The sequence below is a fragment of the Pteropus medius genome, unplaced genomic scaffold, assembly GCF_902729225.1.
Source record: "Pteropus medius unplaced genomic scaffold, Ma_sr-lr_union100, whole genome shotgun sequence".
In the NCBI taxonomy this organism is placed as follows: Eukaryota; Metazoa; Chordata; class Mammalia; order Chiroptera; family Pteropodidae; genus Pteropus; species Pteropus medius.
Window position 1 is genome coordinate 20492048 of NW_024340849.1, and position 27928 is coordinate 20519975.

At 36.2% G+C, this 27928-nt stretch overlaps 1 protein-coding gene across 9 annotated transcripts in view; it reads left to right on the forward strand.

Moving 5' to 3' along the window:
* Nucleotides 1-2648: 2648 nt before the first annotated feature.
* HDHD2 (haloacid dehalogenase like hydrolase domain containing 2) overlaps nucleotides 2649-27928 on the forward strand; it is a 33649-nt gene continuing 8369 nt past the window's right edge. For 3 of the 9 annotated variants that reach the window (XR_005648553.1, XM_039842318.1, XM_039842307.1), the window contains exons 1-4: nucleotides 2649-2809; nucleotides 12811-12921; nucleotides 15453-15661; nucleotides 20452-20536. Coding sequence is in view for 8 of the 9 variants with exons in the window: in XM_039842318.1 (XP_039698252.1) it covers nucleotides 12821-12921; nucleotides 15453-15661; nucleotides 20452-20536 (395 nt within the window). In the remaining variant the exon portion in view is untranslated. Of the gene's footprint in view, nucleotides 2810-3036; nucleotides 3169-4351; nucleotides 4556-10767; nucleotides 10891-11310; nucleotides 11334-12810; nucleotides 12959-15452; nucleotides 15662-20451; nucleotides 20537-27928 lie in introns of those variants that run through there. The other 6 variants (XM_039842279.1, XM_039842291.1, XM_039842285.1 and 3 more) reach the window with 6 other exon arrangements.

The window sequence follows — 27928 nt, forward strand, 5'->3', positions numbered from 1 at the left end:
TCTTGGGAAAGTGAAGCACTGAACATCAAAGTATTTCATCTCTGGAGGCCACTTACACATTTTTGGCTTTAATGTGCCTGAAAGAAGGTACGTAAGCTCTCACAGGTTAACCCTGGTTTCCCCAGAGCAGTTGTGATTTGGTAACCATGGTACCTTGTTTTAGTAGACATTAATTTAAGTCTCTGTTTCCTGCCCACCTCTTCCCCCTTAGCCATTCTCTGTATTAACAATTTGTGATCATTCTGGACTCCAAATATCCGTGACGTTTATGGTCCTATGTATTCTGGCCCCGCATCTGTATGCCTCCTACCTGTTGTGAAAGATCTTGGCTCTAGTCTATAAATATTAACCAAATTCATACTCTAATCAAGTACACTGATTTTCAAACTTTGTTAACAGCAGAATGAGACCTTCAAAGGAGTAATAACTATTGTAATGCTTCAATATCTAAAACAGATTAGAGAAGGTCCATTTATTTATTTTTAGTTGAAGCAGGGATTGGGCCCAGAGGCCCACTGTTCAGCCTCCACCAAACTCTGTCAAGTTTCCAAAGGCACTTCCACAAAACTACAACTTTTCAAAAACATGGTTTAAAAGGCTGTCTTAAAAACTCCAGTTTTAGATAACAGTATGCACGGAGATCTGTGTTCTATAGGTATATGTAATCACCTACACATACATGTTTATGTACTCATCAAAAGAATTGAGAGAAAGCAATATATTTGAGTAGTAGAATGGCTAAGGGGGAAGAGGTGGGCAGGAAACAGTAAGAAGCAATATATTTGAGTAAGAAGCATAACCTTTTATCAAATGACTTAAAATTCTTAAGACTTTAGTTGTTTTTCATTGTTTCATTTTAAAAAATGGTCAGTAACTTTTAGAAGTCTGCTCCAGGTGATACATATATATTTTTCCAGGTCGCTAACATTTGATTCTAGGTGCCCCTCAATGAAAGAGATGTTCTCCTGAAGTAAAATGTTTTTGGTGAAATAAATCACTTTCTCATTGACTTACAGTTTAAAAGTTATTATTACTAATAAAATTTTGATATCAAGCAAAATGGAATTCTTTTTTGCTAAAATTTTTCTTGGCCTCTGATTGGTCATGAGATATCAGATATTGTGAAAACATTCTGTGCAAGGACCTGGGACACACAGTGGGCAATGCCCAAGGGTTTTAATGATCAAGATAAGTTTTGGAATCCTCTTTTTGTTTCAAATCAGCCCCTCCCTTTTGAGGTCTCATCCTTTCTTTACTCATTTGGCCATTTGGCAAGCAAAGCCATTTGAGTCTTGATTAGAAGGAAGATATCAGTCTTCCCAATATTCCACATCATAATGAATGACACCATCTATTATACTACTCAGTTGCCCAAACCTGGAACCAAGTAATTATCTTGATGCCTTCCTCTCCCTTACCATCAATCTAATCTACCACCAATTTCTGACTATTTTACCTCCTAAAGATCTCTTGAATTTGTCTTTTTTGCTTTGTTTCCACACAGTTCAAGCATCTCTCTTGTAACCCTGCAGTAGCTTCTTATCCAGTCTCACACATTTGGGCACCACTCCCATCCATTCTCTTTAGTGCAGCCAGAATAAGTATTTAGAAAAAAAAAAATGCATGTCTTAGTAGTATTTGCTTGCTTAAAATCTTTTGGCGGTGTTTTAATTTGGTCAAAAACAGGCTCCCAGCTCTAAAGGGGGAACTAGGAACAGGTTCCTTTTCCTTCAACCAAGTAGGCCCTTACACAAAAAACGAGACTTAACAAATATGAGTACAACAAAAACAACCTCCGGACCCAGTAGAGGGGAAAAGCAGAGGGTCCCTAGTCCAGGGAAGAAAGAGTTATAGCTCGCAACATGGCTGACAGCAGCACTGGGCAGAGGTGACATTGGATGGTGTTCTAGCAGCTTGTGAGTCTCAGGTCAAGGGCAGAGGAGCAGTTTTGTCAGGGTTCCATATATATGAACCAGGGTGTGTATCTATTATGTCAGATTGCTCCAGAGTTTTTCATTTAGTTATTTTCATAGAAAGTACATAAAATGACCACCTCTGCACACAAGTAGTTTATTTGAAAGGTAAGTAGAGATCCCCAACGTGTGTCGGGGAGGGGAGTAGTGAGGGAGGTGGTTCTATGTATCCCAATATATTACTCCCTTCTAGATGATAGGCAAGGCCTGTGGTAGCACTCTCTGAGAGGTAGGGTGGGAAATGACAGTGTAAAGTTTTGGAATAACTGTTGCAGGAAAGAGGAACACCACCTGAGGTCGTGGTTAATAGCAGTCTTAAGTGCCAGATGCTATTCAGGTAAGAAAGCAGGACCGCAGAGATTGAATGTTTCAAGGAAAGTATCTAGGAGATGACTCCTGAGTTACTCCTTGGGAATGAGGGAGAAGTCGCGGCAAAGAAAGTTATTCAATGAAACTTGGTTCAACAATGGTGCTGTGGAATGGGAAAAAGCTACTGGGCAAAGGCAGAGGTTTTTGTTTTTCCTCTTGCATCTGGGCCCAGCAGGTCGCGCCCTGGAAGACGTGGGTGTCAAGAACAACTCTTTCTCCTTGAAGGCGGTGAAGGAACAGGAGTAGACCCGGTACTGGTTGTCGGGGACTGGGAGGAAATCCTGGGCGGATGGGGCAGAGATGGACGGGAAGAGGCGGAACTTCCGGTGCGGTCCTGGGTCAGCTTTCCGGCGTCAATCTGGCCGCTGTGTCGAGCATTCTGGACTCGCTGCGAGGACGCTGACGACGCGGCTGTGCTGACTTCCTAGTTAGCGGGGCCTTTGCCGAGGACGGCGTGCGGAGCCGGGGTGAGGAGCAGCTCTGGGACTGGTGACCTCTCGCTTGTCGGGAGGCTGAATTTCTTTGTGAGAAGGCTCAGGGACTTATTTTCTGCATCTCTAGGCCATTCCCCTCCTGGGACACGGACCAACGCTCACGCCTGCTCCGTGAGGACTCCCACCACCCACCCCCATCCCTCCCGACGGACACTGCCCCCTAGACCGCGGAACTACCTAGCGTGCGCGGAGCGGGGCGCAAGGCACTTCCGCCCGGCCGGGCCCTGGGTGCGCACGGGCGTTGATTGCCAGAGACAGGTCGTGGCTCTGGAATGGTGGTGGTTCCTCGGAACGCGTCCTTGGGCTGTGTTTCGAAGCTGGCGTCCCTTTCGGTCAGTCTGGCGTTTGCCAGGCCCTGGAACTTGGGCTGGGGCAGAGTGTAGTTACCAGTCCTGAGGCCCTTTCCCACCCAGGAGATGGGCAGGGATCGCTGTTGAGTTAGTGCTGAAAGATTCTTGTTCTTGGCTCCTCCCAGTAATAGACGCCTGGATTCATGAACTTAGTTAATTCAGAAGTTTATTGAGCGCTGAATAGTACAGTGGAAAAGGCAACACAGTCGGGATAGTGATTAAGTGTAATGGGGTCTTGCAGGGGGATCCTGGTGTAGCCGTGGAAGAAAATGAGTTGGACTCAGGAGTCCCAGAGGAAATGATTCTTATCTGAGACCCGAGAATTAAAGGAGTTGGCCAAGGGAAAAGAAGTTGTAGGGGTCAGGGATGGTGAAATTCAGGGAGCAAAAATGGTTTCAGACAAAAGTCCGGCGATGAAGGAGGTAAAGTATGGTACTCTTGGCCGACTGCAGTGCCATAGAACGTTGGTGAGGGAATATAGACAAATGAGTTGGAGAGGTAAATCAGGACTCTATACCAATGTTCATCGTTCAGACTTCGTACTGAGGGCATTGGGGAGCCACTGGAAGACTTTTTAAGTGGGGAGTAACTGAATAATAATATCATTTAGTGCATACAGTGGTTCTAGACTTTTTTACTGGAAGCATGTAGGGAAGAAAAGAGAATTTTTACTACCCAAGGGCTATGGGGAAGCATATTCTGAACAGCCCTAGCCTCCCGGGAGAAAATTTTAATTGAACTCTCTTGTATTGTATTAAATATTTATTCAAGTTTTCAATTGTATGCCACAGTATATCTTTATTTTTGTATAAAATGTTTTCTCAAATCCTCAAGTTATGCTAAAGCTTTAGGACATTGTGTCATATTTATCCTGTGATTTTTGTAACCCTTGCACATCCATCATGTACCCTCCCCTGCATTTTCCCTCCCCCTAGACATGCATAATCCAGCCTTTTTGTGTGTAGAACACTGTTCACAATACATGTATCATTTTCTTTAATCTTATCAACCATTAGAGGTGGGTGTTATTCTTTCTACAATGAAGAAACAGGCCTAGAGGTTAAGAAAATTGCCCAGGTTCATACAGCTAGTGAGTCGAAGTTCACATGCAGGCGTGTACAACTCCCCAGTTCTTGTCCTTCACCACTGCACCATTGCATTTCAGGGAATGGATTTGGGGCTGGAAATTGAAGATTTGAAGCAGAGATGGCATTTAGGAAGTTGTTGAACTAGGCTAGATGAGAGGTGATGATTCCCAAACTAAGTTTTAGTAACAATAGAAGACTGGATTCAAGACTGTAAAGGAGGTGGAACTGACACGATTCTCTTTGGCAAGTGACTGGATGGGAGGAAGGAGTGAGAGAGTCAGGTGGGTACATCTGGATTGATGGTGCTTCCATTCACTCGTAAAGATCAGGAAAAAGCAACTTTGAGGGCAACAAGGACTTGTTGGATTGTGATGCCCTTGGGATATTCAAGTCAAGATGTCCTCTAAAGTATCTTGAAGAGTTTCTTTTAGGATCAGAGATAATCAACTTTGCATCGAATATGTACCAGTACCTGTTGTTTATGATTCTTCTAAGGTATATCCCATATAACTTGTTCAGACTATGGGAGATTGTGGGACATGGACCTAAGATAAACAGAAACATGGCCTATCTTTATTTTTTTTAACTTTTTAAAAATTAAGTTTATTGGGGTAACATTGGTTAATACGATTATATAATTTTCAGGTGTACTTTATAATTTGACATCTATATATTCTTTTGTGTGTTTACCACCCAAAATCCAGTTTCCTTCAGCTTCCGTATATTTGATCCCCTTTAAAGCCTTTTCTGAGGGTGATACTATTTTACAATTACATGTTTTTGAAAAAAAATCTTTATCGTAATATTGAATAGTTGTTTTCCTTTTGATTGAGCAATAATTGACATATAACCTACTAGTTTCAGGGGTACAACATAATGATTTGATATTTGTGTACATTAGGAAATTATCAGCATGATAGGTCAAGTAAACTTGTCATCATAGTTAAACATTTTTTTCTTGGCATGATAACTTTGAAGATCTCTTAGCAACTTTTGAATATGCAGTGCAGTTATTGACTATAGTCACCATGCTTACCCATTTCTCCCACCCAGTTTCCCCACCAATGTGTTCTCTGTATCTATAAACTTGGGTTGTTTTTTTTTAATTCCACATATAAGAGAGATTGTAAGTATGATACAATTACATCTGATACAATATTAACTTGTAGTTCAAATAACAAGTAGTATAAAAATTCAGACAAGAAAAGAGATCATGGCAGAAGTGGTCAAGGCCTATTGTGGGGCTAATTGAAGAAGTATATTTTAAGATTTGAGTTACATACCTCAGTTTTGTTCTTCTAGGCCTCAGGCAGTCACTTTTAGATATGTAATACTCCAAAAGAACATTTTAGAGTTTAAAAGGTATGTTCTGTGGAATTGATAAAAACAGCATTGTGGGCTTTTTGAATACTTTTGTGACATTAAGCCTATGTGAAGGCTTCAGGAAGGATTAAAATTATCAGTTTTTATTATGACCATTTACTGGCTCTGGTTGAACAGTTTTTAAAAAACAGTACACTCCTGTTGTTTTTCCAATCTTGTTTATATTTTGTAAAGCCTTGAGTATTAGCACTTTTTATTGAATATTAGACATCTCTCACAAAAGTTAGGTTTTGAGAGAAGCTATTGTAGGTTTTTCTGTATGTAAAAAGAGAATGTTTTGTCTGCATTTTGTGCAACCTTATTATCTTTTGTGGTCAGTTGTATTTTAAGTTAAAGAATCATTTACCTGTTACACGTCCAAATATAATCTTTAGGAACAGCCTATTCTTTTGACTAACAAACTTGTTTCCCCTCTCAGGTAGGTAATAGTTGATGCTATTTGCTGATGTAATCTTCCATATAAAGATCACAATAAAGTTTAGAAATAGAATAAAAATGAGGTCTGTTACAAGAGAGGATTTTGCAATTTAATCTTGATTAACCAAAACTTTTAATATCTTTTTTTGCCTCTGCACTCCCCCCCGCCCCGCCCACGCTCTGGGGCCCCATGCAGGTACATTATAAAAGACAAACAACCAGGGGTTTATTTAAAAATCAAAATATTTTGGGGATGGAATTTGTTATACTAAGAATATAATAAGTACCTAGACTAATTTAGTTTTTTATAACTATTAAATGTTTGAAAAATGACTGTCCAAAATGTAACAAGACTATTATGAAATAAGTCATCTACACAAGAATATAAAAACACATGTAAGTTTTTAATAATTTTAATAGAATAAAAAACATCCATATACCCACTGTAGGTCAGGAAGACCTTAGAGGCTCCCTTTGTGCGCTTCTGCTTTGCATCTCATTCCTTTCCCCTGGAGGAGTCACTCTTCTGACCCGTGTGATAATCATTCCCTTGCTCCTCTGCAGTTTTATCGCCTATGCATGCATCCCTATTTCTGAATGCTATAATATGAAACCATATTGTATGTAGTCCTTCGTGACTTGCTTCTTTCACTCAATGTAGATTTCTGAGAGTTATCTAGGATGATGTTTGTAAATGTAGTTTATTTCCACTGGTTTTTGTATTCTGTGTATGAATTTATTTATAGCACAATTTATTTACTCATTCTGCTATTGAGGGACATTTGTATTGTTTCCAATTTCTGGCCATTACAAACAGTTCTGCTGTGGACATTTTTGTTCATGTCTAATGGTACAGTGTGAAAGAATCTTTTGGGTATAATACTTAGGAATGGAATTGCTGAGTTGTAGAATATGGTGATTCCAGACTAGTTTCCAGAACGATCTTACTGGTTTATTCTCTCACAAGCCACATATGGGAGTTCCTGTTAAAAACTTTTGATATTTTCAGGGTTAAATTTTGCCAGTGTATTGGTGCAGCGGTCTCCTTCTGCTTTAAATTTGCATTTTCCTGATTACCAGTGAGTTTTGAACATCTTCATTTGTTTATTTGCTAGTCAGATTTGTTCTTTTGTAAAGGATATGTTGAGATTCTATGCCATTTTTCTACTGGGTTGTTTGTATTTTTCTTAATATTTATAGTTTATATTTCCTGGATTCTTGTCCTTTCTCACATGTGTTGGAAGTTTGTTTTCCACTCTCCTTTTTTTAATTCTGTCTTTCTAGTACTTTAAAAATATAGTTGAATTTATATATATTTTCCTTTCTGGTTTGTGCTTTTTATTTCTTGTTTAAGAAAGCTGTTCGTGTCTTTTAGTTATGGAGATACTTTCCTATTTAAAAGTTTTACAGTTTTGTAATAAACATATGGTTGTTTAATCTACCTGGTAAAAAAAATTATATGCTGTGATACAAGAATCCAGTTTCATTTTTTCTCTATAGATATTCAGTTGTTCTAGCGCTGTTTTTTTGACCACTTCATTATTTTTTCACTGATCTGAAACACTACCTCTGCCATATTATCAATGTTCTACACATTGGGATGGGGGGCGGGTCTTTCTCTGGGTTCTCTCTTTTGTTCCAATGATCAGTTTGTCTCCTTATATGCTAAAATCATGACATCTTAATTAATTACAAGACCAATGTGAAACTCATGGTTAGCTTAGTATATATACAATGGATAGATGCAGAAATAATTATAGATATGTGTGTATGCATGCATTAGATATACTTAATATTACCCAGCTCTGTCTGCTGAGAGGACCTAGAGACAATGATGTCCCAATAGCAATGAGCACTCCCAGTGCTCAGATCTTGGTTTCTAAGTACTGTTCTCTAATAAAAGGAACCAAGGCTCCTTGGAAAAATGGCTGATTCTAGGGCTGGAGCAGGGAAAGTTCGAGATGAACCTGGAACATCTTGTAGTTCCAGAAGGCAAGTAAATACTGAAAAAACAAAAGGACGGAGGCACAGGAGCCAACCTGAAAGACCTCTCAATTGCCAGAGCTAGAGTAATTTGAGCAACAAAGGAGCATAGTATTGGTTTATAGTTCAAAGAATAAAAATATCTGTGAGCCCATACCGGTAATAAAAATAAGTGATCAAATAAATAAATGGAGAAGAGACAAATCTCTCTTACAGAAGAATTCTAAATAATAGAATGAGGGCATTCCCCCTCCAGGAGATAAAGCTTAGTTCTTCTCTACCCCTTATAGTGACTTATTTCTAAGAATAAAATGTAGAAAGAGCAGAATAGCAACTGTGGCGAAACCTAACAGTTATGTAAGTAGCCTCTGTTAATGGTCATTTAGATTGTTTCTAATCTTTTTCTGTTTTAATTTAGCAATAAGTTTTAAAAAATGCAACAGAACCAAGTTGGATTTGGGCAGGATTGGTTCAACATTAATTGACCACATTAACAACTTAAAGGGGAAAAATATCTTATGGAAAAAGTAGTAGTTAAAATCCAATAGCAATTTATGACAAAAATTCTTAGCAAACTGGCACTAGAAGAGAACTTCCTTAACAGGCTAAAATAGCTACAAAGAATCCTACAGCAAGAATACGTATGGTTAAATATTGAGAGCATTCCCTTTAAAATCAGGAACAAGATTAGGATGCATGCTATCACTACTTCTATTTAATTATTATGGAGTTCCTAACCAGAGCACTAATGTGAGAAGAGAAAATAAGAAAGAAGGCTTGGAAGAAAGAAACAGAATTGTCATTTGCAGTTGATAATTGTCGTCTTAGAAAACACAGGAGAATCTACAAGCTAATTATTAGAATTAATAAGAACGTTTAGAATGGTTAAAAGATATGACAAAAAAATTTACTTTAATACACCAACACCAAACTGTTAGAAAAAGTAATTTAAAATAAAATAACATTTACTATAGTAATGATAGAGCTATGTCTCCACATATATGGAAGACATCTTTATGTAGATATTTATAAAACTATAATTAAACAGAGAAATGTACCATATTGCTGGATAGGAAGATGCAATATAATACTCAGCTCAGTTCTCCTAAGATTATTCTATAGATTCAATGCAATTCTAGTCAGAATCCCAAAAGGTGTATTTTTGTTTTTGTTTTGATGGAAAATGACATGCATCAACAGGTTCAGGATTTGTTTTTGGAAATGGTAGTGGCTGAATTCCAAAACTGTTCTGTATGTATTGCAGTATGGAGCAAATGAGTAAATATATTGTTGATACTTTAAAAATTGTGGTTCTCAAATGGGAGAAAAGAGAAATGAATGTGGAATGGAGGAGAGGAAGAACCCTGTGGTGTCTGGAATTGGAAGTGTTATGAATTGATGATTTAAAAAATATATACATTTTTTAGTGCTACAGTTCTTTTTGTCCTTCAAATATATCCTATTGAAGGATTAGAGTCGAGTTCTCTGTGCAGAAGTTGTCTTAACTAGATTAGTTTGTTTCTACTTACATTTCAAGACTGGCTTAATTTAAATTTGATTATTTAAACCATTAACATGATTCAAAGTCAAAACTAAAAGCATGGGCAAATGAGCCACTTCTCAGTGCCTGAATTTCCTCATCTGGGTGGGATTGCTTAGAAGTTTCAATAAGTTGATAAAGACTGCAGAGCACTTAGCATGGTGCCGAACACATACAACATCCAATAAATGCGAGCTGTTCCAGCTTTTCTCCTTTCTCAATGGATTCCTCCCAGTCGCTTCTCTTGCTCCTTACTTTTTCTGGTCTCTGACCGGGGCTATACATTGTGAGAAGCAGATGGGTAGCTGTTACGTAGTAATGAGTGTATATCACTCTAGGCAGTGCTTTTCACTGCTAGGCAGTCTCCTTAACTCACAGAACCTTCACAGCCCCGCAGGGTATTTATCATTATTCTTCTCCTTTTACAGATAAGGAAATGGAGGCTTAAGATGATGAATGCAGTCCGCCAAGTTTACTCAGCTGACCCTGGATCTATCTGACTTTCATTTCCTGGCCCCACTTCTCCCACCTTCTGCATCTCCCTCACTTAGCCCCTAGGTTCTAGCTTGCTGAGGGGAAGCCTGTGCTTGGGTTTGGGAAGCATGTATAAGGAAAAGAGCAGGTCTGGGCCTTCTTGACTGATGGGCTCCCTGGGTCCAGCAGGAACATCATCTCTTCCCTCCCTAGTCCAGATCATGCCGTCAGTTCTCTCCAGTATGTGCAGTTGCATATCCACTATACATGCTAATCTGCAGCCAGCACTTGCCATAAGTTTGCTTCAGTTCTGGGATTCAGCGTGGGTTTATTTATTTTTTATATTTATACCTTGTGTGCAGAGATGGCTGATTTGGAGTGGAAGCAGGGTCTGAGAAATGGAAGGAGCAAAGGAACTAAAAGCTAGAAGCTGGAAAAGAATTCAGGAGTCATCTTTGCCTCCTGAAAGGAATGCACCTAAGAGAGATTAACAGGTGAAAGAAGTGGACAATCTAGAGCAGTGGTCCCCAACATTTTTGGCACCAGGGACCAGTGCTCCTATGAGAATCTAATGCCCGATGATTTGAGGTAGAACTGAGGCGGTGATGCTAGCGCTGGGGAGCGGCTGCAAATACAGACGAAGCTTCACTGCTTGCCTGCCTCTCACCTCCTGCTGTTTTTCCCTATTCCTAACAGGCTACTGGTCTGCGACCCAGGGGTTGAAGACCCCTGATCTAGAGTATTCCTGGCAACTTTGGGAGATGAGCCAGCAGGGGTTAGCAGGCCCATGTTGAAGAGGAAAAAAAATCAAGGCCCCGGGTACATTGTACACGGTACATTGATTCTTTCAGCCCAGATCTCCCGACTGTAGGCAAGAGAAAAAGATCGAGGCTTCATCTTGCTTCCCTGCCCTGCCCCACATATTGAAGAGCAGATTGGGACCAGAAAGCGTAAGGTACTTGGCCAAGGTCACATAATGAATTTGAGGCAGAACCAGGACCACCACCTGCTGACTGCCAGTCTCAAACTCTCATCATTGCATCTCATAAGGAGCTAGCTGAGAAGGAGGTATCTTCCTCCACCCATCATTTGTCTCAAAGTAACGTGCTGTAAACCACCAGAAACCTCTTCTTGGGGGTCTCCACAGATTCTTAGTAATTGCTTACTTCCATCTCCTCAGGTTCTTTCCCTTTTTCCTCTGCTTCTCACTTTAAAGGAGATGGCTCTTCCAGCTCTGCTATCACGTCTGGGCTCGATACATAGTAAGTGCTCAGTAAACATTTGCCTAAGGAAGGTACCAATGAGTGGGGCAACTTGGCAATATCATGTAAGGCTGCAGATGAGTACACACCCTCAGACCAGCAAGACCCCAGAGAAATGTTCACACCCGTGTCCACGGGGGAGACATGTACAAGGATGTTCAAAGAAGCACTCTTTGTTATAATAAAATGTGCAAAATAACCTAAATCTCCATGATTAAGAGAACAGATAAAGTGTATAACCATACCATGGAATACCATGAAACAGTGAAAATTAATGAATATTGGCTACATGTGTTAAGATGGGTACATCTCACAAATATAATGTGGCGTGGTAAAGCAAGTCGCCAAGTATAGAAATAATAACATTAATACAAAGCTTTCAACACCTCAAAATCAGGATAGTAGCTACCTTGGGGAGAAGAAGAATGGGATCAAAAAGGATACACAGAGGGCTCTAGCTCCACCAGTGTTGTTTTATTTCTAAAGTTGAGTGACAGGTAAAGGTGGTGGTTGTATTATCCTTGATACCTTTTTGTATGTCTGAAATATTTTGTTATTAAAAAAAAATGGAAATAAATGGATACATTTTAAAAGACTAAAATGAAATCCCATCCTCTTGAGCGTCAATACTATTCTTACCCACTCCTCTATTATCTTTAAACCATACCTTATACTCCACTGTATACAGTATATAATTCATAAATTTTAAAGGGAAAATATGCAAAAGGAGAGTTGCACATTATGAGATAAGGACAATATTGCCAGACTTCGAAATCACCATGTGTCTACAGCCATGCCACTCTGAACAAGCTGGATCCTGTCTGATCTGGGAAGCTAAGCAGGGTTGGGCCTAGTTAGTACTTGGATGGGAGACCCCTAGAAAAAGAATAAAAAATAAGAGATTGTAAGCTGACAAAGTCCTTGCAATCTGTGTGGTCAACCAAGGGTTGCCTCGCCTAAAAATAAATAAATAAATAAATGAATAAAATTACTGTGTGACTTTGACCTGTAAATACTATTAGCACTTTGGCCATATATGCCATTTCAGGATATAATAGTGGAGGTGAGTGATTAGAACATTTTCATCATATCTAACCAAAGATGAAAAAAAATTTGCCAATGATTTAGTGCTTCCATTCTTCCATCCATTCTTCGGAGTACATTATTATTTAAAAATAACGAATGAATAAATTGTTTCACCAAAGAGTTATTTTAAGAAACCTGAAAGTAAGTAGTAACTTCTCTTTTTATTAACTTTTTCCCTTATAGTTTTAATTCAATATTTTTTTAAAATCGAGCATTATGAAAGTTTTATGAAGCAAATTTTGATTTTTAAAAATCTATTTTTTCCCAAAAGAAGCAGCTTAACACTGAGCAGTATGTTTCTGGATATGAATGATATTTTTAAAGACTTACCAGTTTTTAATGGTCCATTGTTTCCTAAACTGTATTTTTAATTTCATTTGCTCTCTCCTAGGGAATGAGGGATGGCAGCACGCCGCGCGTTAAAAGCTGTTTTGGTAGATCTCAATGGCACACTTCACATTGAAGATGCAGCTGTGCCAGGCGCACAGGAAGCTCTTAAAAGGCAAGCTATTCTCCAGGTTCAGCTGACAAATATGTTTGTAAGTGCCATTTTACCAAGGCAGATCATTAGCTAAATGGATGGCCTTAAGATGGCATTTCACCAGCTTACCATACATATAGAAACTGCCTTGGATTTAGCTAGATGTCTATATGGTAATATCCTCCACACATTGTTCTCTAATCCTGTATTAGATTTGGCCTTTTGATCTAATCTTTTTGTGTGTGTGTCTCTTTTTCTGAGTCAGTAATGTAAATTTGTGAATGAAAACTCAGGATTCTAGAATATAGAATAAAGAGCATTGGAAAAATCACAAATGAATCCTGGAATCACGAAATGAAACACACACATACACAAAGGCATAGGCACTCTGCCTTCACCTAAGATCCAGCACTGAGTATGCTGCTGCACAGGTGAAATTTAATTTAAGGGACTTGAAATTTTAGAATTATTTTCATCAACTAAATTTAATGCTTTTGAAGGTTAGAGACTGTCTTATGTTTTTGATCTGTCAACCATACTACTTAACGTGTCTAGGTGCAAACCAGGAGTACATAGTATAAGCTTGTTAAAGTAAACTGAATGTGAATGTTTGCTTCTGAGTGTTTTGAAAAGAATACTCATCAGTACCACAGAACTAATAATCAGTTTTAATTAATCTCCATCCTAAAATAATTTAGATAAGTTTTCAGTCAACAAAACTTAGCATGTGGTGCTTATTATTTTCCAACTTAAAATATTCATAGTGTGCTGTTATTCAAAAAATCCAGTGACTAGTTTCATAGTGCCAGGTGTTTGGGCAAAAGATTGACACACTTTGCATTCTCTCAGGGAGCTTACTTTCCATTTAAGGAATCAACAAATATAAAGAGACTTGTATATCTGTTGGAAGGCACCAGTTGTAAACTATCAGTTTAGTTAGGAGTCATGATGTTCACTTATAGGTGGACAACATGTTGTTTAAAGCCAAAAGAAAGTCAGTTCCACAGTTGGACTTTCTCTGGACTCCTTGATACTCATTTAGGCCTTCTCAAGGAAAGGATGCCTGCTGATCATCTGTTGCTCTTCCGTTGGACAGAAACTTTTATCGCTCTAATGATCAGCTTTCTACTTTGGATTGAAAGAAATATATTTTTATTTCTGATAAACAATGAATGAAATCTCTAAGTAGCTCTGTAACTATAAGCTTACCATTCTGGAGGGACAGGCGCCCACAAATTGTACTGGTGGGTTTCCATCCCAGAGAAATCACTATACTGTCACTGCTGGTTTGAGTTTTTATAGAAATGAACGGATTAAGGGAAGTCGAGGCACCAGTAAAAAGAAAAAAGTTTTTAAAAAAATTCTCATTAAGAATGATGCGGCTATTTCAGTACTTAAAATTATTCATTTTTAGGATAGTCAATTGAAATAATCAATTTCTTTTGAGAGGTAAACACCAGATTGAATGTGTTTTTCAGAAAAGGTACCACACATAAAATTTAGAAGTAATCATTATAACAGTGAACTGTTTAATCATACAATTTAATTAACGTTTTTTGAGTAAATACTTAAAAAAATCTCTTTTCTGTTTTATTTGCTTGCTCATTTTAAATTGTGGTTAGTGCTTTTACATTTTGTATCTATTTAGGCTACACAAAATAAAAAGCAACAAGGGATTAATATAAAATTTTAAATTATAACTAAATTAAAATTATTTCTAGATTTTGGATTAAAATACTATAGGACCAAGAAAATAATATTTATTTTTAAAGGAAGCTAGACTATCATGAATTCTTACTCTGATACCTGATTGCCAGTTTAGGTTCCAAAAGCAGATAAAAAAAATCAAAACAATCTTGTATGGAACTATTAATGGAGAAAACACAGTTCATTTAAAAAAAAAAAAAAAATGGAATGTTTCTCTGAGCTGTCCAGGTAGATTCTGTTTATGAATATAGTATCACATTAGGACTTAGCCAATCTCTAATTGGCTAAGAAGAAGGAAAAGCACCCTGAGCTATCCTCTGTTCTCTTTGTATAGGAGATCAGGTCCTACATCAGGACATAGATTGGAGTTCTCATCTCACCTTTACTGCTGAGCAAGTCACTTAGCTCCTCTAGGCCTCAGTTTTCTCATCTTTAAGAAGAGTGGGTTGCACTGGTAGATAATCTCTTAAGATAACTTTCACCTCTCATATTCAGTGAGTACAGTGATTACTAAGCTTTGCTGTTGTTGTCGTTTTCACTTATTTGGTAAAATTCAATAAAACTTCAGTAAAATGCAGTAAAATTTGGTTTAAGTATAGAAGGGCCTTAAAAAGGTAGACACAGCTTTTACAATTTGACTGTAGCCTTTGGAGATGAAGCAGCCCACAGGGTATGGAGAATTTGTAAGCAATTCTGATTAGATTACAAAAAAAAGATTATTGGCCATAAAAACATTTACTCAGTGACTTCATTTTCTGACCTTTGGCAAGGGCTACCAAATTAGGAAGTTTTAAGGAGCTAGAATGGAAAAATTGACTGTTGACATCTGAATTTTACTTTTCCAGGTTACGTGGTACTTCTGTACTGGTTAGGTTTGTGACCAATACAACCAAAGAGAGCAAGCAAAACTTACTGGAAAGGTTGAAAAAATTGGAATTTGATATCTCTGAAGATGAAATATTCACTTCTCTGACTGCAGCCAGAAATTTAGTAGAGCAGAAACAAGTCCGGCCCATGCTGCTAGTTGATGATCGGGCACTGCCTGATTTCAAAGGTAGGGGAAATTTGGGAAGATGTAGAAATTTGGTCTTTATATCTGCTTATAAAATCATTCTTAAAACTAGATGTTTAGAAATATTTATTTAGATTTTCTGTTATTTTGAAATGGTCGACAGATAGTTCGAATCTAAATTGGTGTTTCTCAAACGTGTTCTGACCGCATACCACAATAAGTCAAGTACTTTACATAGTAACTTAATGCATATATATGTTTATTATATATGCTAAACAACATTTACTTTTACTGTATGGGAAGGACTTTATTTTCTGTTTGATTTACTTGTTTGTTTGATTTTGATGCTGCTTAGGGCCCTCCAAATTAGTTTTACAGTCTGTTAATAGATCATGCCACACAGTTTGAAAAAGTCAAAATTGCTTTGAGTATTATGATTTCATATTAATTTTACTAAGTTCATTAAATGAGATAAACCAAGAGCTCCATGTTTAAAAATAGATGTCATTCTGTACAGTATGAAATTTTTGCTATGACTGAAATATTTTCAATCAAAAGAAAATAAAACTTTTCCCTTTGAAAAAATTAACAGATGTTGGGAAAATATCCTAGTTTTATGAAGCTTTGCTCCATTGTTTTGTAGATGATACCCAGAGTGAAATGGCACAATATAGAAAAATTGGTATAAATATATCATAAAACCACGTGATGGCTTTACAAATAATGTTCAGCATGGATACACAGTTGGACATAACCTCAGAACTTGTACTATCAAGAAACACACTAGTTTATCAATCAGAATTATTATTCGTAAGAAACAAATGACTTTTGGCTGTATTAAACAAAAAATAAGTTTATTAAAAGAATTTGAGTGCTGACAGTAGTATAAAATGGTACAGTTCCTATGGAGAAGAATTTGGTAATATAGCTAGCAAATTGCATACAAATTGCATACAAAGCAGTACTGTCGCTTGTAGGAATCTGCCCCCAACATATAGTTATAAAAATACATGACGTGAGCAAGGTTATTCATTATGGCCTTATTGCTAATAATAAGAGTTTGGAAACAACCCGAATGATCATTAGAAAGGACTGACTAAACTATGATATTTTGATATATCCACAAAATGGAGTGCTTTGTAGCTGGAAAATAAGTAGTGACAAAAAATTTCATCCCCTGTTAAGGAGAGAGCTCCATGGGATATATTAAATGAAAAGAATAAAATTCAGAAAACCATACAAGTTTTCTGTGTAAGAATATGTGAGGGAATGGATATACATATCCATATATATCCGTATATATTCCTTATGTTTGTAAAAGGAAGCTGAAGAAGGATAAATGAAAAAAACAATAAAAATGATTATTTAAAGAGGGAGGTAGGGAGATGGAGGAGAGGGTCAGGAAAGGAGATTTCTTTACAAGTAATTTGTTACATAGTTTTCTCTTTGGAACCATATAAATATTTTACGTATTTAAAAGACAATTAAAAAATAAAAAGCAAACCAGATTGTGAAAACTAAAAAGAGATTGAAATAAATAAGCTAAACTATCAAGTTGGTGATATAACTACTCAGGGTAAAGAATTATTTCAAATGACTTTAAAATATAGTATTTTGACTATTTGTTCTGATTAGATTACAAAAAAGATTAGTGGGATAAATTCTAAGGATAAAGGAGCTGCAAGGAAATCTTAAACAACATTCAGTAGGTTAGTGTTAATTAGTAATGTTGGTATTGTTGTTTAAAAATTATACATATGATCAAACAAAGTAGTAATTATGATAGTGTTGTTAAGATCCAAGATTTTAAGTGTAAGTGAAAAGACACAAATAGAAAAATCAAATTAGTTAATTAAAAGCTGTGTGTTATTAATTTTGAATTGACAATATCAAGATCAACTCCCTGTTTGCTTAAAAAATAAATATTATTTAGATCTTCCACTGAAAAGGCCTAGAAATAATGACAACCCAGTGGTCAGCCTGCAAAGTCTACTGCCATTTCTCACTTTAGTTCCTTGGAGTAATGGCTAATTCCAGATTTGGGCAGACATTGTACAAAATGAGTCTGGGATAGCTAACTGTGTTAGCAAGGAAGCTATTGAGGACTAATGAGGTCAGATCTAAAGGACACTGGGGCCAATTGGAAGGGGTAATTTGAGCATTAAAAAGAATAATGATTGAATGGATTGCAACACATCATATATACAAAAAGCCATGGGTTCAAAATGACACAGCCCCACAAAACTCATTGGTCACTATTGGAGGCGCTTAGGGCAGTAATTCATTATCTTGAAAATGGATAAATTAAGGGAGTTAAAACAAGCATTTATCCTGCTTTTTCTATTTGAACTATATTTTAGAGTAAACAAATATTTGATGAGAGTAAATTCTTTACAGAATTCCAGCTAGTAAATGCAAAAAGAATGGCAAAATTAGAAATCACCATTGGGAAGCCCTAATGAAATAGGCAACATCATCAATAGATTTTAAACACATTAGGGTTGATGGGGAACTTCAAAATGGAAGAACTTAAACCTGTTGATCAGTCTTGACATCACTAGAAGTAGAACAAACAGAATTTTTGTGCTTCTTAATGTGATATGATAGGAAATTTATAGTATTGCCTATGAAATAATCTTGCCAAAAATCGAATCTGAATCTATGAAGATCTAATTACCAGATCTATTTTTAGGAAAAATAAAGGTAAAGGAACAAATTAAATAATATTACAAGCAATCAGCCAAATCCAGAATGTGGACCCTTTTCCAGGACCTTTTCTAATTGCTCCAATAAGTAGAGAACAGTCCTGTTACAGGATACGTAAGACATAACAATCAAATGTACTATATGGACTTTTTTGGATGCCCGTTACATATCAGATATAAAAAGACATTTTGAGACATTTGTGGAAATTCAGAAGTGATATTAAAAATTATTAACTTTGTTGGTATAGTAATGTTAAGGTGGTTTTTAAGTCTTTATCAGTTAAGGATACATATTGAAATATGAAGGAGTTAAATGACATGATATCTATGATTTGCTTTAAAAAGACTTCAGAAAATTATAGGTAAGGTTGGCAAAATGTTGATGGTTGCTAAAGCTTGGGTGATGCATACGTCAGGGCTCATACTAGTCTTTTATATATTTCTGAAAATTTCTATGACAAAAACAAAAGGCTGTTTGGGTAGCCCATAGAACTGACAAGGAGAACTGGAGTGTTAGTCTTAGGGGCTGTGCAGCCAGGAACAGTATGCAGTAGCGTGCCACAGAACTGCTCAGGTGCCAGTGATGTCTGTGCTGAACACTGAACTCTGCTTGCCCTGTTGACCCCAATGAAACTGGAGATTGGATGCTCCAGCTAGCACTGCTGCCCCAGAGTCTGAGGCTGTCACCGTCACCTCTTCCAGAGGAGATTCTCCTTGCTTCTTTCTGTTACTAGTTCCCAGTTCAGACACCCATGGGTGTTACTGATTAGTAGAGTTTCTGTCTCATGCTAGCACTCATGGCTGCAAGAGAGGCTGGAAAAGAAAGTATCTGGTGTTTTCAGCCTCTATAATAAGAGGGATAGCTTTGCCTCTCACCAAGCCTTAGGAGCTAGTGAATTCCCTAAGTATGAGATCCGTATTCAGAAATTAGGCAACCAAAAATAATGACAGATGTACTCTATAATCAATGTATTTGTGTTTCTGGGTTTTCTGAAGTACTACAGAACAATATTTTAACCAGATTTTTCCATTTTGACTTTATTTGAAGAAAGTCAAGATTCTAATTGTATCAGCAATGAGTCTGAGTTTGGATTTATAAGCAGAGTCCCTGGTATGTAAGAAATCTTTGTCATTCAGTTCAAGACAATCCTTGTAACATCTTATATACGTGAAAATACCCAAAGTAAATGGGTTTTTGAAAGGAATAGAAATATCTTTGCTACTGTTTAATATCTTTGCTAGTGATAGATGGAGATAATAATAAAAAAAACACACACAAAAACTCCAACTCTTACTGTATTCAGTAATTTTATTTTCTTCTTTCATCAACATACTAACCAATTTTTACTCATGGCTGCTGGTAAGGAGGAAATTAGAAATCTTGGTTAACTCCATTCCCCATTTCATCCCTTCACATTTTGGTAGAATTGATAGTGATAAATGCTTAAAGACAGGCAGTAAGAGAGACAAAAGAATTGTCATATGGATAATCTAAAGAATCTTTAGTCAGATTTTTAATAACTGTGATAGTGAATGTACTTGTTTGGGTGTCATTGCTGAAAAGTCCAATTATGAGGTTCCAAGGCCTTAAAATATGCTTAAGTTATAGAGTAATATCTGTGACACTAAAAGTAGATGAGGCATTTTGTCAAAATTATAGGCTCTACAGTGCATTCATATTTATCAAGAATGCGTTAACCTCAGCTGTGTCCATTAGAGAGTCTAATTTCCCTTGCCTCTTAGATTTTCATTCCTTCATCAGTTCCTATTGATCTGATAGCTCCCAGGGAACTCGTGGCTGTTCTTGTTGATTGTAATCAGTAAAGCTTTTTGAACTTAGAAATTACTTGTTTGAGAACATCAGGTTACAAATTTTAATTCAGATATTCTAGTTACTGAGTAGCTGTAAAACTGTGCAAAAGAAATATGCGAAAATACTAGGAGACCTTTTTCTTTCTTTTAAGTATTATTCTATTTCCAAAGTACACTGGACAGGATAATCTCTTAAACTTCATATTGTGACTACAGCAAAAATTTGTACTTGATTGGCAAAAACTAATTTATTATAAAATATGACATTACTTTTAATTGCATTTTTCAACACTTACATATTTTTTTCATTCCCAGGAATACAAACAAGTGATCCTAATGCTGTGGTTATAGGATTGGCGCCAGAACATTTTCATTATCAAATTCTGAATCAAGCATTCCGGTAAGTCTCTAGCAATTTATTTTTCATCTGATCATATACTCCCCTACTTCCCTTCTTGAGTCATTGTTATGTAAGATTATAAATGTTTTGCTTTCTGGCTACCTAGATTGTATGTGAGGACAGACATCTTCAAGATCACTTCAAGGTCTACATCAAATAATATTTATTACTATCTTGCCTAGTTTTTAAAAAATGATCAGTATGTTAAAATGTGATCTTTGGGGTTTTTCCAGTTTATAGAATCACTATTCTAGAGCAGAAATTCGTAATAAAATTGCACCTCCGAAAGCTAGCAGTTTTATCTTTTATTATCACTCCTGTGATTCTCCACTGACTGTGCTAATCTGATGAAAAATAGCATTCAAGCTAATACACCAAAAACAATAAACGTGATTTTTTCCCCCAGTTGAGATTCCAGGCTATGGAAAAAGCCTAACAAACTTGACCACACTTTCAAAGAAATTATTTAGTGAGTGATAATGGTAGTCTGAACTGGGATATTGGCAGTACGGATGAAGGAAACCAGATTCAGGTAGCATCAGTATGACTTGATGGATGACTGGGGTTCAGAAGGTGACGAAGGACAGTGAGTCAAGGCGGACATCGGATTTCTAACTTAGGCACATGTACTAGAGAACACTCCCTGTGTGGGGTTCAGGAAGTGATAAGTTTAGTTTGGGGCTATTTGGCCTATGGGATATCTAAGTGGAGATATTCCAGTGGCTGTTGGTAGAAATTTAGGAGAAACACAAGTAACACATAAATGTTATAAATCTTCAGTTGTATGTGCATTTTACTTTTATGAACTTTTTGCTGCTGCTTCCAAAAGGAGGACTGCATACAGGTTCTCATACTTTCTAAGATAAATTGAATCAGAATTTACTTGCAAGTGACTTTTTCCCTTGGATTTTTCATTTTTCATCTTGCCTTTCACTTCTTACCAAACCACTAAACAGTATGATTTGTCTTTGGATTTATGACTCCTTCAAAATATAGGGATATGTTAAACTAGCTTTAAAAAGTTTTTTTTTAATAGCTTGATAAATTTTTGATATTTTAACTGCAAGAAATGCTGTGAAAACATTTTCTTATTAGTACAAAGATCTTCAAGAATCATTCTAACTTATACTTGATATAGAATTCATTTCTTGATATAAATGTCCGAAAATCAGAATATTGGAAACTAAAACTCACTACATGGCTCAGCACATTATTTGCTGTTGATCATGAAAATAGCCATCATCATATACAGTCTATGTGGCCAGAAATAGCACCTTTTCCCCCTGTGTGCACATTAATTTTAGATCCTCAGTTAATGGAAACTATTGCTACTTAATGTACTTAGTCATTGTGGTAGTCAAGCCTTTGTTTAAAACTAACAAACTTGCTTTTTATAGTTGTTCAGTATCCATTTCCCGTAGTTATTACCTGGAAGTCCACTGCTATGCCAGATTGCGTGAAGAGGTATGGGTGGGGCGAGGGGAGGTTATATGGTGTTAAATTTTCTTTTGCTTCACCTACTTCAATTATTCTACTGTAGCTTCTTGAGGTGGGTGGTGAAGGGGTGATTATCTCACCTGCTCTTTAAGTAAGGCTTACAACTATAACAGAATCAGTTTTCATTTGAAATAGAGAACCTGCTATAATTTCTTCTAAATTTACCTCTGCTACCTTTTATTCATTTCTTTAACCACAGAATTCAAGGTATTGATTGATTTTAGTTGGTAATTTGGGAAGGACATATTTAATAGGCCTCTGTCTTAGATGAATACTAGACTCGGTAATAAAAATGTATGTTGACATAATACTGACTTTATAATTCCTCGGATGCTGTCTAATTAGTACACTTCCCTAACCATATTGATTTTTTTAAACACTACATTTTAAAGCATTACAGTGCACTTATAGGTCAACTCTAATTTCACAAATGCACTTAACAGCTGGGTGGAGAGTTAACAGAAGGATTTTAGGTCTTGCCCTTCTTTGCATATTGATGTCTCCACAGGGACTATGCCTTCCAACCAATGGCTACAGCCGTTTGGATTATGAGTGGCAAATATAGACGTCTCAAATGAACCACCGATTAGTTAAATTACTCTTCAGGTTGATAATGAGAATAAACATTGGATTTTAAACCCTGTCACATAGCTGCCTTGAATACCAGCTTCAGGGGCATATTGTCTTCATGCAGATATATTAGCCTTCCACATTACACTGACTTATTTGCTATCTTTCAAATGTAGGCCCCCCAAAATGCATAGTACAGTCTGGCGACAAACGAGTCTTAAATGTCTGAATAAAATTGAGAACATCGTATTTTAAATAATTGATTTTAGAGAAGACTATGAACTAGTTATAGAGCATAGACATGATTTGGAGGCTTGGATTCTAGAAAACATTTAAATCCTGAGAGCAATTGCTAGCTTTTTTCTTTTACCTACTAGTAAAAGATACAAAGAATAATATAACAAACACCAATATGCCTATCAAGTGGTTTAAGAAATACAAATTATCACATATTTGATATCCCGTGCATATCCCTTCCCAATTTTATCACCCAAGACCCAAAAGTAATCAGGATTCTGAATTTTGTGTTTATTTTTTGCATGCATATCTTTATACTATAAGACATACACTTTACATTATATAGACAGTATGTATAGTATTATTACATTATGTATAGTATTATTTTGTATGTTTTAAACTTTATCAATTTGCTTTCTTCCTTTGTAATATTGTATAATTTGATTGATATGAATATTCATAGCTCCAGTTTATTCGTTTTCACAGCTGTAGTCCTAGATTGTAGCAAAGTCTTTTTTCATCTTCTGATCTGAGTTAAAAACCCAAAGCTTAAGCATTTTAGTAATGGACCAATTATAATTAAATTTAATGATCTCTGTGAGGAGGAAGGCTACCTGGGCAAGCAGATTACTTAATCTAATTTGAACTTAGCATTAACAAGACTGAAAAATATCTAAGCACAAAAGTAATATGTCTTCATTGTGGAAAATTTTTAATGCTTTCAAAAAAGAAAAAAGAAATTACCTGTAATCCTTCCACATAGCTAGTTTGTTTATTTCTCTGCACATATATATTTAGACAAAAATGAGAATGCATATATACTGTGCTTATATACTGTGTGGTAATTTTCTTTTTAAAAACCCAACAATATGTTGTGCATGGTTTTCCATATTCTTAAATATTCTTCTAAAACATGGTTGATTCCCACAGTATAAACTGCTTTAAGAAGTACAATAAGTTGTGTAGCCAAATGTTTCCTGTTGTTGAGTATTTCCAGGTTTTTAAAGTTAGTTGTTTTTTTTTTTATTTCATTATTTTTTTTATTATGGTGACGTTGGTTAACGAAATCCAGTTAAGTTTCAAGTGTACAATTCAACAGTAAGGCATATATATATTGCATTTTGTGTTCACCACCCATAGTTAGATTTCTTACTATCAACATGTATTTGACGGTTTTTACCCCATCTACTTCCCACCGCCCTCCCCCATCCTCTAGTAACCACTAGTTTATTGTCCATGTCCGTGAGTCTCTGTCCAGTTTGTTTGTTGCTTTTAGGTTTATATCCCACACATAAGTGATATCATGTGGTTAAAGTTAGTTTTTATTAAAAAAAAAAAAAAAAAAAACCTCCTAAGAAGGTTTGTTAAGCAATATGTATATTTGTTCCTTAAGATTTTTTTCCAGAAGTATACTTGCTAGAACAGAGGAAATTTGGGAGAAAACTGCATGGAATTGCTTAACATAGGAAAAGTTAAAGTTTTTAAATAATAATTAAGAGCAACTGTTCTCCAGCTTCTGGAGGAGTTTATTAAAATGTCATTGTATCTGAAGATAAGTGGCATCATAACTTTCACATTTAAATGCAGAGGTGGAAGGCTCCTTAAGAATAGTCTTTTGAAGCTTCAAAATGACTTAATTTTGGAGTTAATGACTTCTTTCCTTTAATTGTTACAAGGTACTAGAATCCTCCAAAAGACTTAGAGATGTACAGAAATTAGTTTTTTGGGGGTTGGGAGGTGAGATTCTTATTACCATAAATGGTTCCTGTTGAATGTTGGTTTGCTTTCTTTTCCTCATATCCTTAAGAAAAAATTAAAAGTTAATTGCTCCAATATATTCAGTTTCTTAAAAAGGGAAGAAGAGAAAGGTAGAAAAAAAATCAACAATTATGGCCTCAGTAATTACTGGATTTGTACGGTAACTCCTGAATCTTTTCTAAGTTTTTAGAGCCCTGGGCATGAGGAATTTCATAATGATGTGACAGTAGGGCTCGAATTAGAAATATTTCTGTGGGCTTTCTCTATTTAAAAAAGGCAGACTGCTGTGCAGTCTTTTTAATTAAAGTCCAGATTATGAGAAATTGTTTAAGACTTAAGAACTTGAGTTATTTAAAGTATTCTAATAGTATATGCAAGACAACAACTTTGTATGCCAATTTGAAAATCACAGAATACAGAACTGAGTTTGTCATCAGCCTCTAACTGCTCTTACTTTTTAATTTGGGGAGATTCTTACATGATCAAGGCAACTTTTGCTACTCTAAATAAAAGGTTCAGGTGAAAAAGCCACAAATATATTCTACTCATTTTTTAAATTAAATTTATTGGGATGACATTGGTTAATAAAATTATATAGGTTTCAAGCTTACAGTTCTGTAATACATCATCTATATGTATACTGCATTGTGTGTTCACCACCCAAAGTCAAATCTCTTTCCATCACCATATATTTAACCCCCTTTACCCTTTTCTACCTCCTCCCTTTTCTTCTCATAACAACTATACTGTTTTCTGTGTCTATGAGTTTCTTTTTGTCTTGTTCATTTGTTGATTTCAGTTTTATATCCCACATATGAGTGAAATCGTATGGTTCTCGGCTTTTTTCCGTCTGACTTATTTCACTTAGCATGATATTCTCAAGATCTATCCATGTTGTCACAAATGGCAGTATTTCATCTTTTCTTATGGCTGTGTTGCTATTCATTTTTTTAAATTGATGTATAACATGCACAGTAAAGGCACTCCTATCACCTACTCTGACTTCTGTCAGTATTGCCAGTTCTTGGTCTTCATATGAACAAAATCATAGAATTGTAGCATTTTTTAAATCTGTTTTCAAGATTTATCCAAGTTGTTGTATGTAGTAGTACTTTGTTTTTGTTTCATTTCTTTATTTTTGTTGTGTAGTAATCTATTGTATTAATATTCCACTATTTATTCTACGGCTGATGGGCATTTGGATTGTCTCCAGTTTTGGCTGTTAGGAATAAAGCTGCTGTGAACATTCTTCCACATGTTTTGGCGGGGACATATGTGCTATTTCTCGAGTCTGTATCTAGAAGTGAAATTACTGGATAAGTACTTATTTAGCTTTAGTAAGTTTTGCTGAACAATTTTATAAAGTGATCGTAGCAAGTCATACATTCCCACTGGCATGAGTCAGAGTTTCATCTGCTCCACATCCTCACTGTCTCTGGCCAGTCTATGTAATTGTAGCTGTTCTATTTGGTGTATAGTGGTATCTTACTGAATTTCAATTTGTATTTCCCTGAGTAATGTTGTTGAAACCTTTTCATATACTTATTGGCTGTTGTATAACTTCTTTTATCATGTGCCCATTCAAATCTTTTACCTTTTCTGATTGGGTTGTATTTTTATTACTGATTTGTGGGAACTCATTTTGTGTTATGTATACAAATTTTTGGTTGGATATTTGTACTGCAGAATCTTATTCCTGTCTGTGATTTGCCTTTTCACTCTCTTAATAGTATGAGAACATGAAGTTCTTAATTTTGTTGGAGTTCAATTTGTCAAAATATCAGTAGTGCTAAGGTTGAAAATCCCTGATCTAGTTCAACCCCTTCATTGATAAGAAACCTAAGCCCACACATGTGAAGTGATTTACTATTACCTATTTTAAGTAGTGTAGATGCTACATTTTGGACCAGAAAATGCTTGGTGGGTGGGGTGGGCAGTACATTGTAGTATGTTTAGCAGCATCCCTGGCTTCCACACACTAGATGCCAGTAGTACCCTCTGGTTGTGAAAAACCAAAAAAGTCTCAAACATTGCCCAGTGTCCCCTGGGGAGCAAAACTTCCCAGCTGAGAACCACTGAACTAGATGTTTGCCTAAGATATTTATATTGTGGTCCTGCTCTCTCATTAGGATTTTTCAGTTTTTTTTCTTTGCCCACACAGAATTTACAGCCAGAGATTTTTGTTTTAGGCTGCCTTTTACCTCCCCCCCCTTTCTTCTTGCACCTCAGTGGGCTTACATATAGACAGAAAATTCTCAGCCAGTTTCCTTCTGATACATTATTTCAGTAACAAAAACAACCAACCCTTTGTTGCCCTGTCTGGTAAGTATGAGAACATCCCCAGTATTGGGGTATCTAATTTTTATATTTTTTAAATGTTTAACTATAAAAGATGTTTTCATCTGTATCCTAGAAAATGTTTACCTTTAGGTTCTTCCCGACTATACCTTGGCTCTTCAAAGACTTGATAAAGCTTATGCTGTACAAAGAAGAACGATAGAAGCAGGAACCACTTCCCCGAGAGATGCCTATCTTTCTCAGCCTCGTGTAGCACTAGCTCCCATTTAGAGAAATGCAGAGGAACCAACAGTTTCAGCTCTTCCAGGGAAGGCACTAAAGTACTGCCTGGGAATTAAGTACACACATCAATCAAGCTGATAAGTCTTATCCCCAGTTAATATATAATAAAATATTAACAAAGCCAAATCAAATGAGTTTTTAGTTTAGCTGTATAAATGGAAAGCAATTTTGAGGTCTGTTGCATAAAGAATTCCAGTTCCGTGGTAGAGTAACAGATAAATGGGATTGGGGGTGGGTGACAAGAAGAGATAAATAAATCACCCATTATTATCTCATTGCTATCAGCTGTGGTTCTTTAAGGCCAGCATAGTGGCTTTATCAGGTTTCCTAACAATTGGATTGTAAGATCTGCTTTAAGAAATAAATTTGTATTAATATTAGTGAATAAATTTGAGGGATCTGTCCTGTGCTGTGAGCAATTTATAATAACTAACAGTAAGGCCCTGTAATAGTCCAGTATTGGTTTTTACTTAATAAAATATTTAATCATAAATGTCTGAATTCTGCATCTCCCACAGGAAGGCATTTCCATGTCCACCAACAAGAATAATTTAGCAGCTTCATAGTTGAGCGCTTAATTACTCATAATTGTGAAGGGAAAGATGTGATGAAGTCTTCCTCGATGGACATACTAAATATTTTAACTAAGTAGATGACTTAAAGTAAATTAAGCTAGTGAGATCATTTATTGCATTGGTTAAAAGCAGTTCACGAAATATATCTAATCCCGCATTGCGTTAGATGATAGTA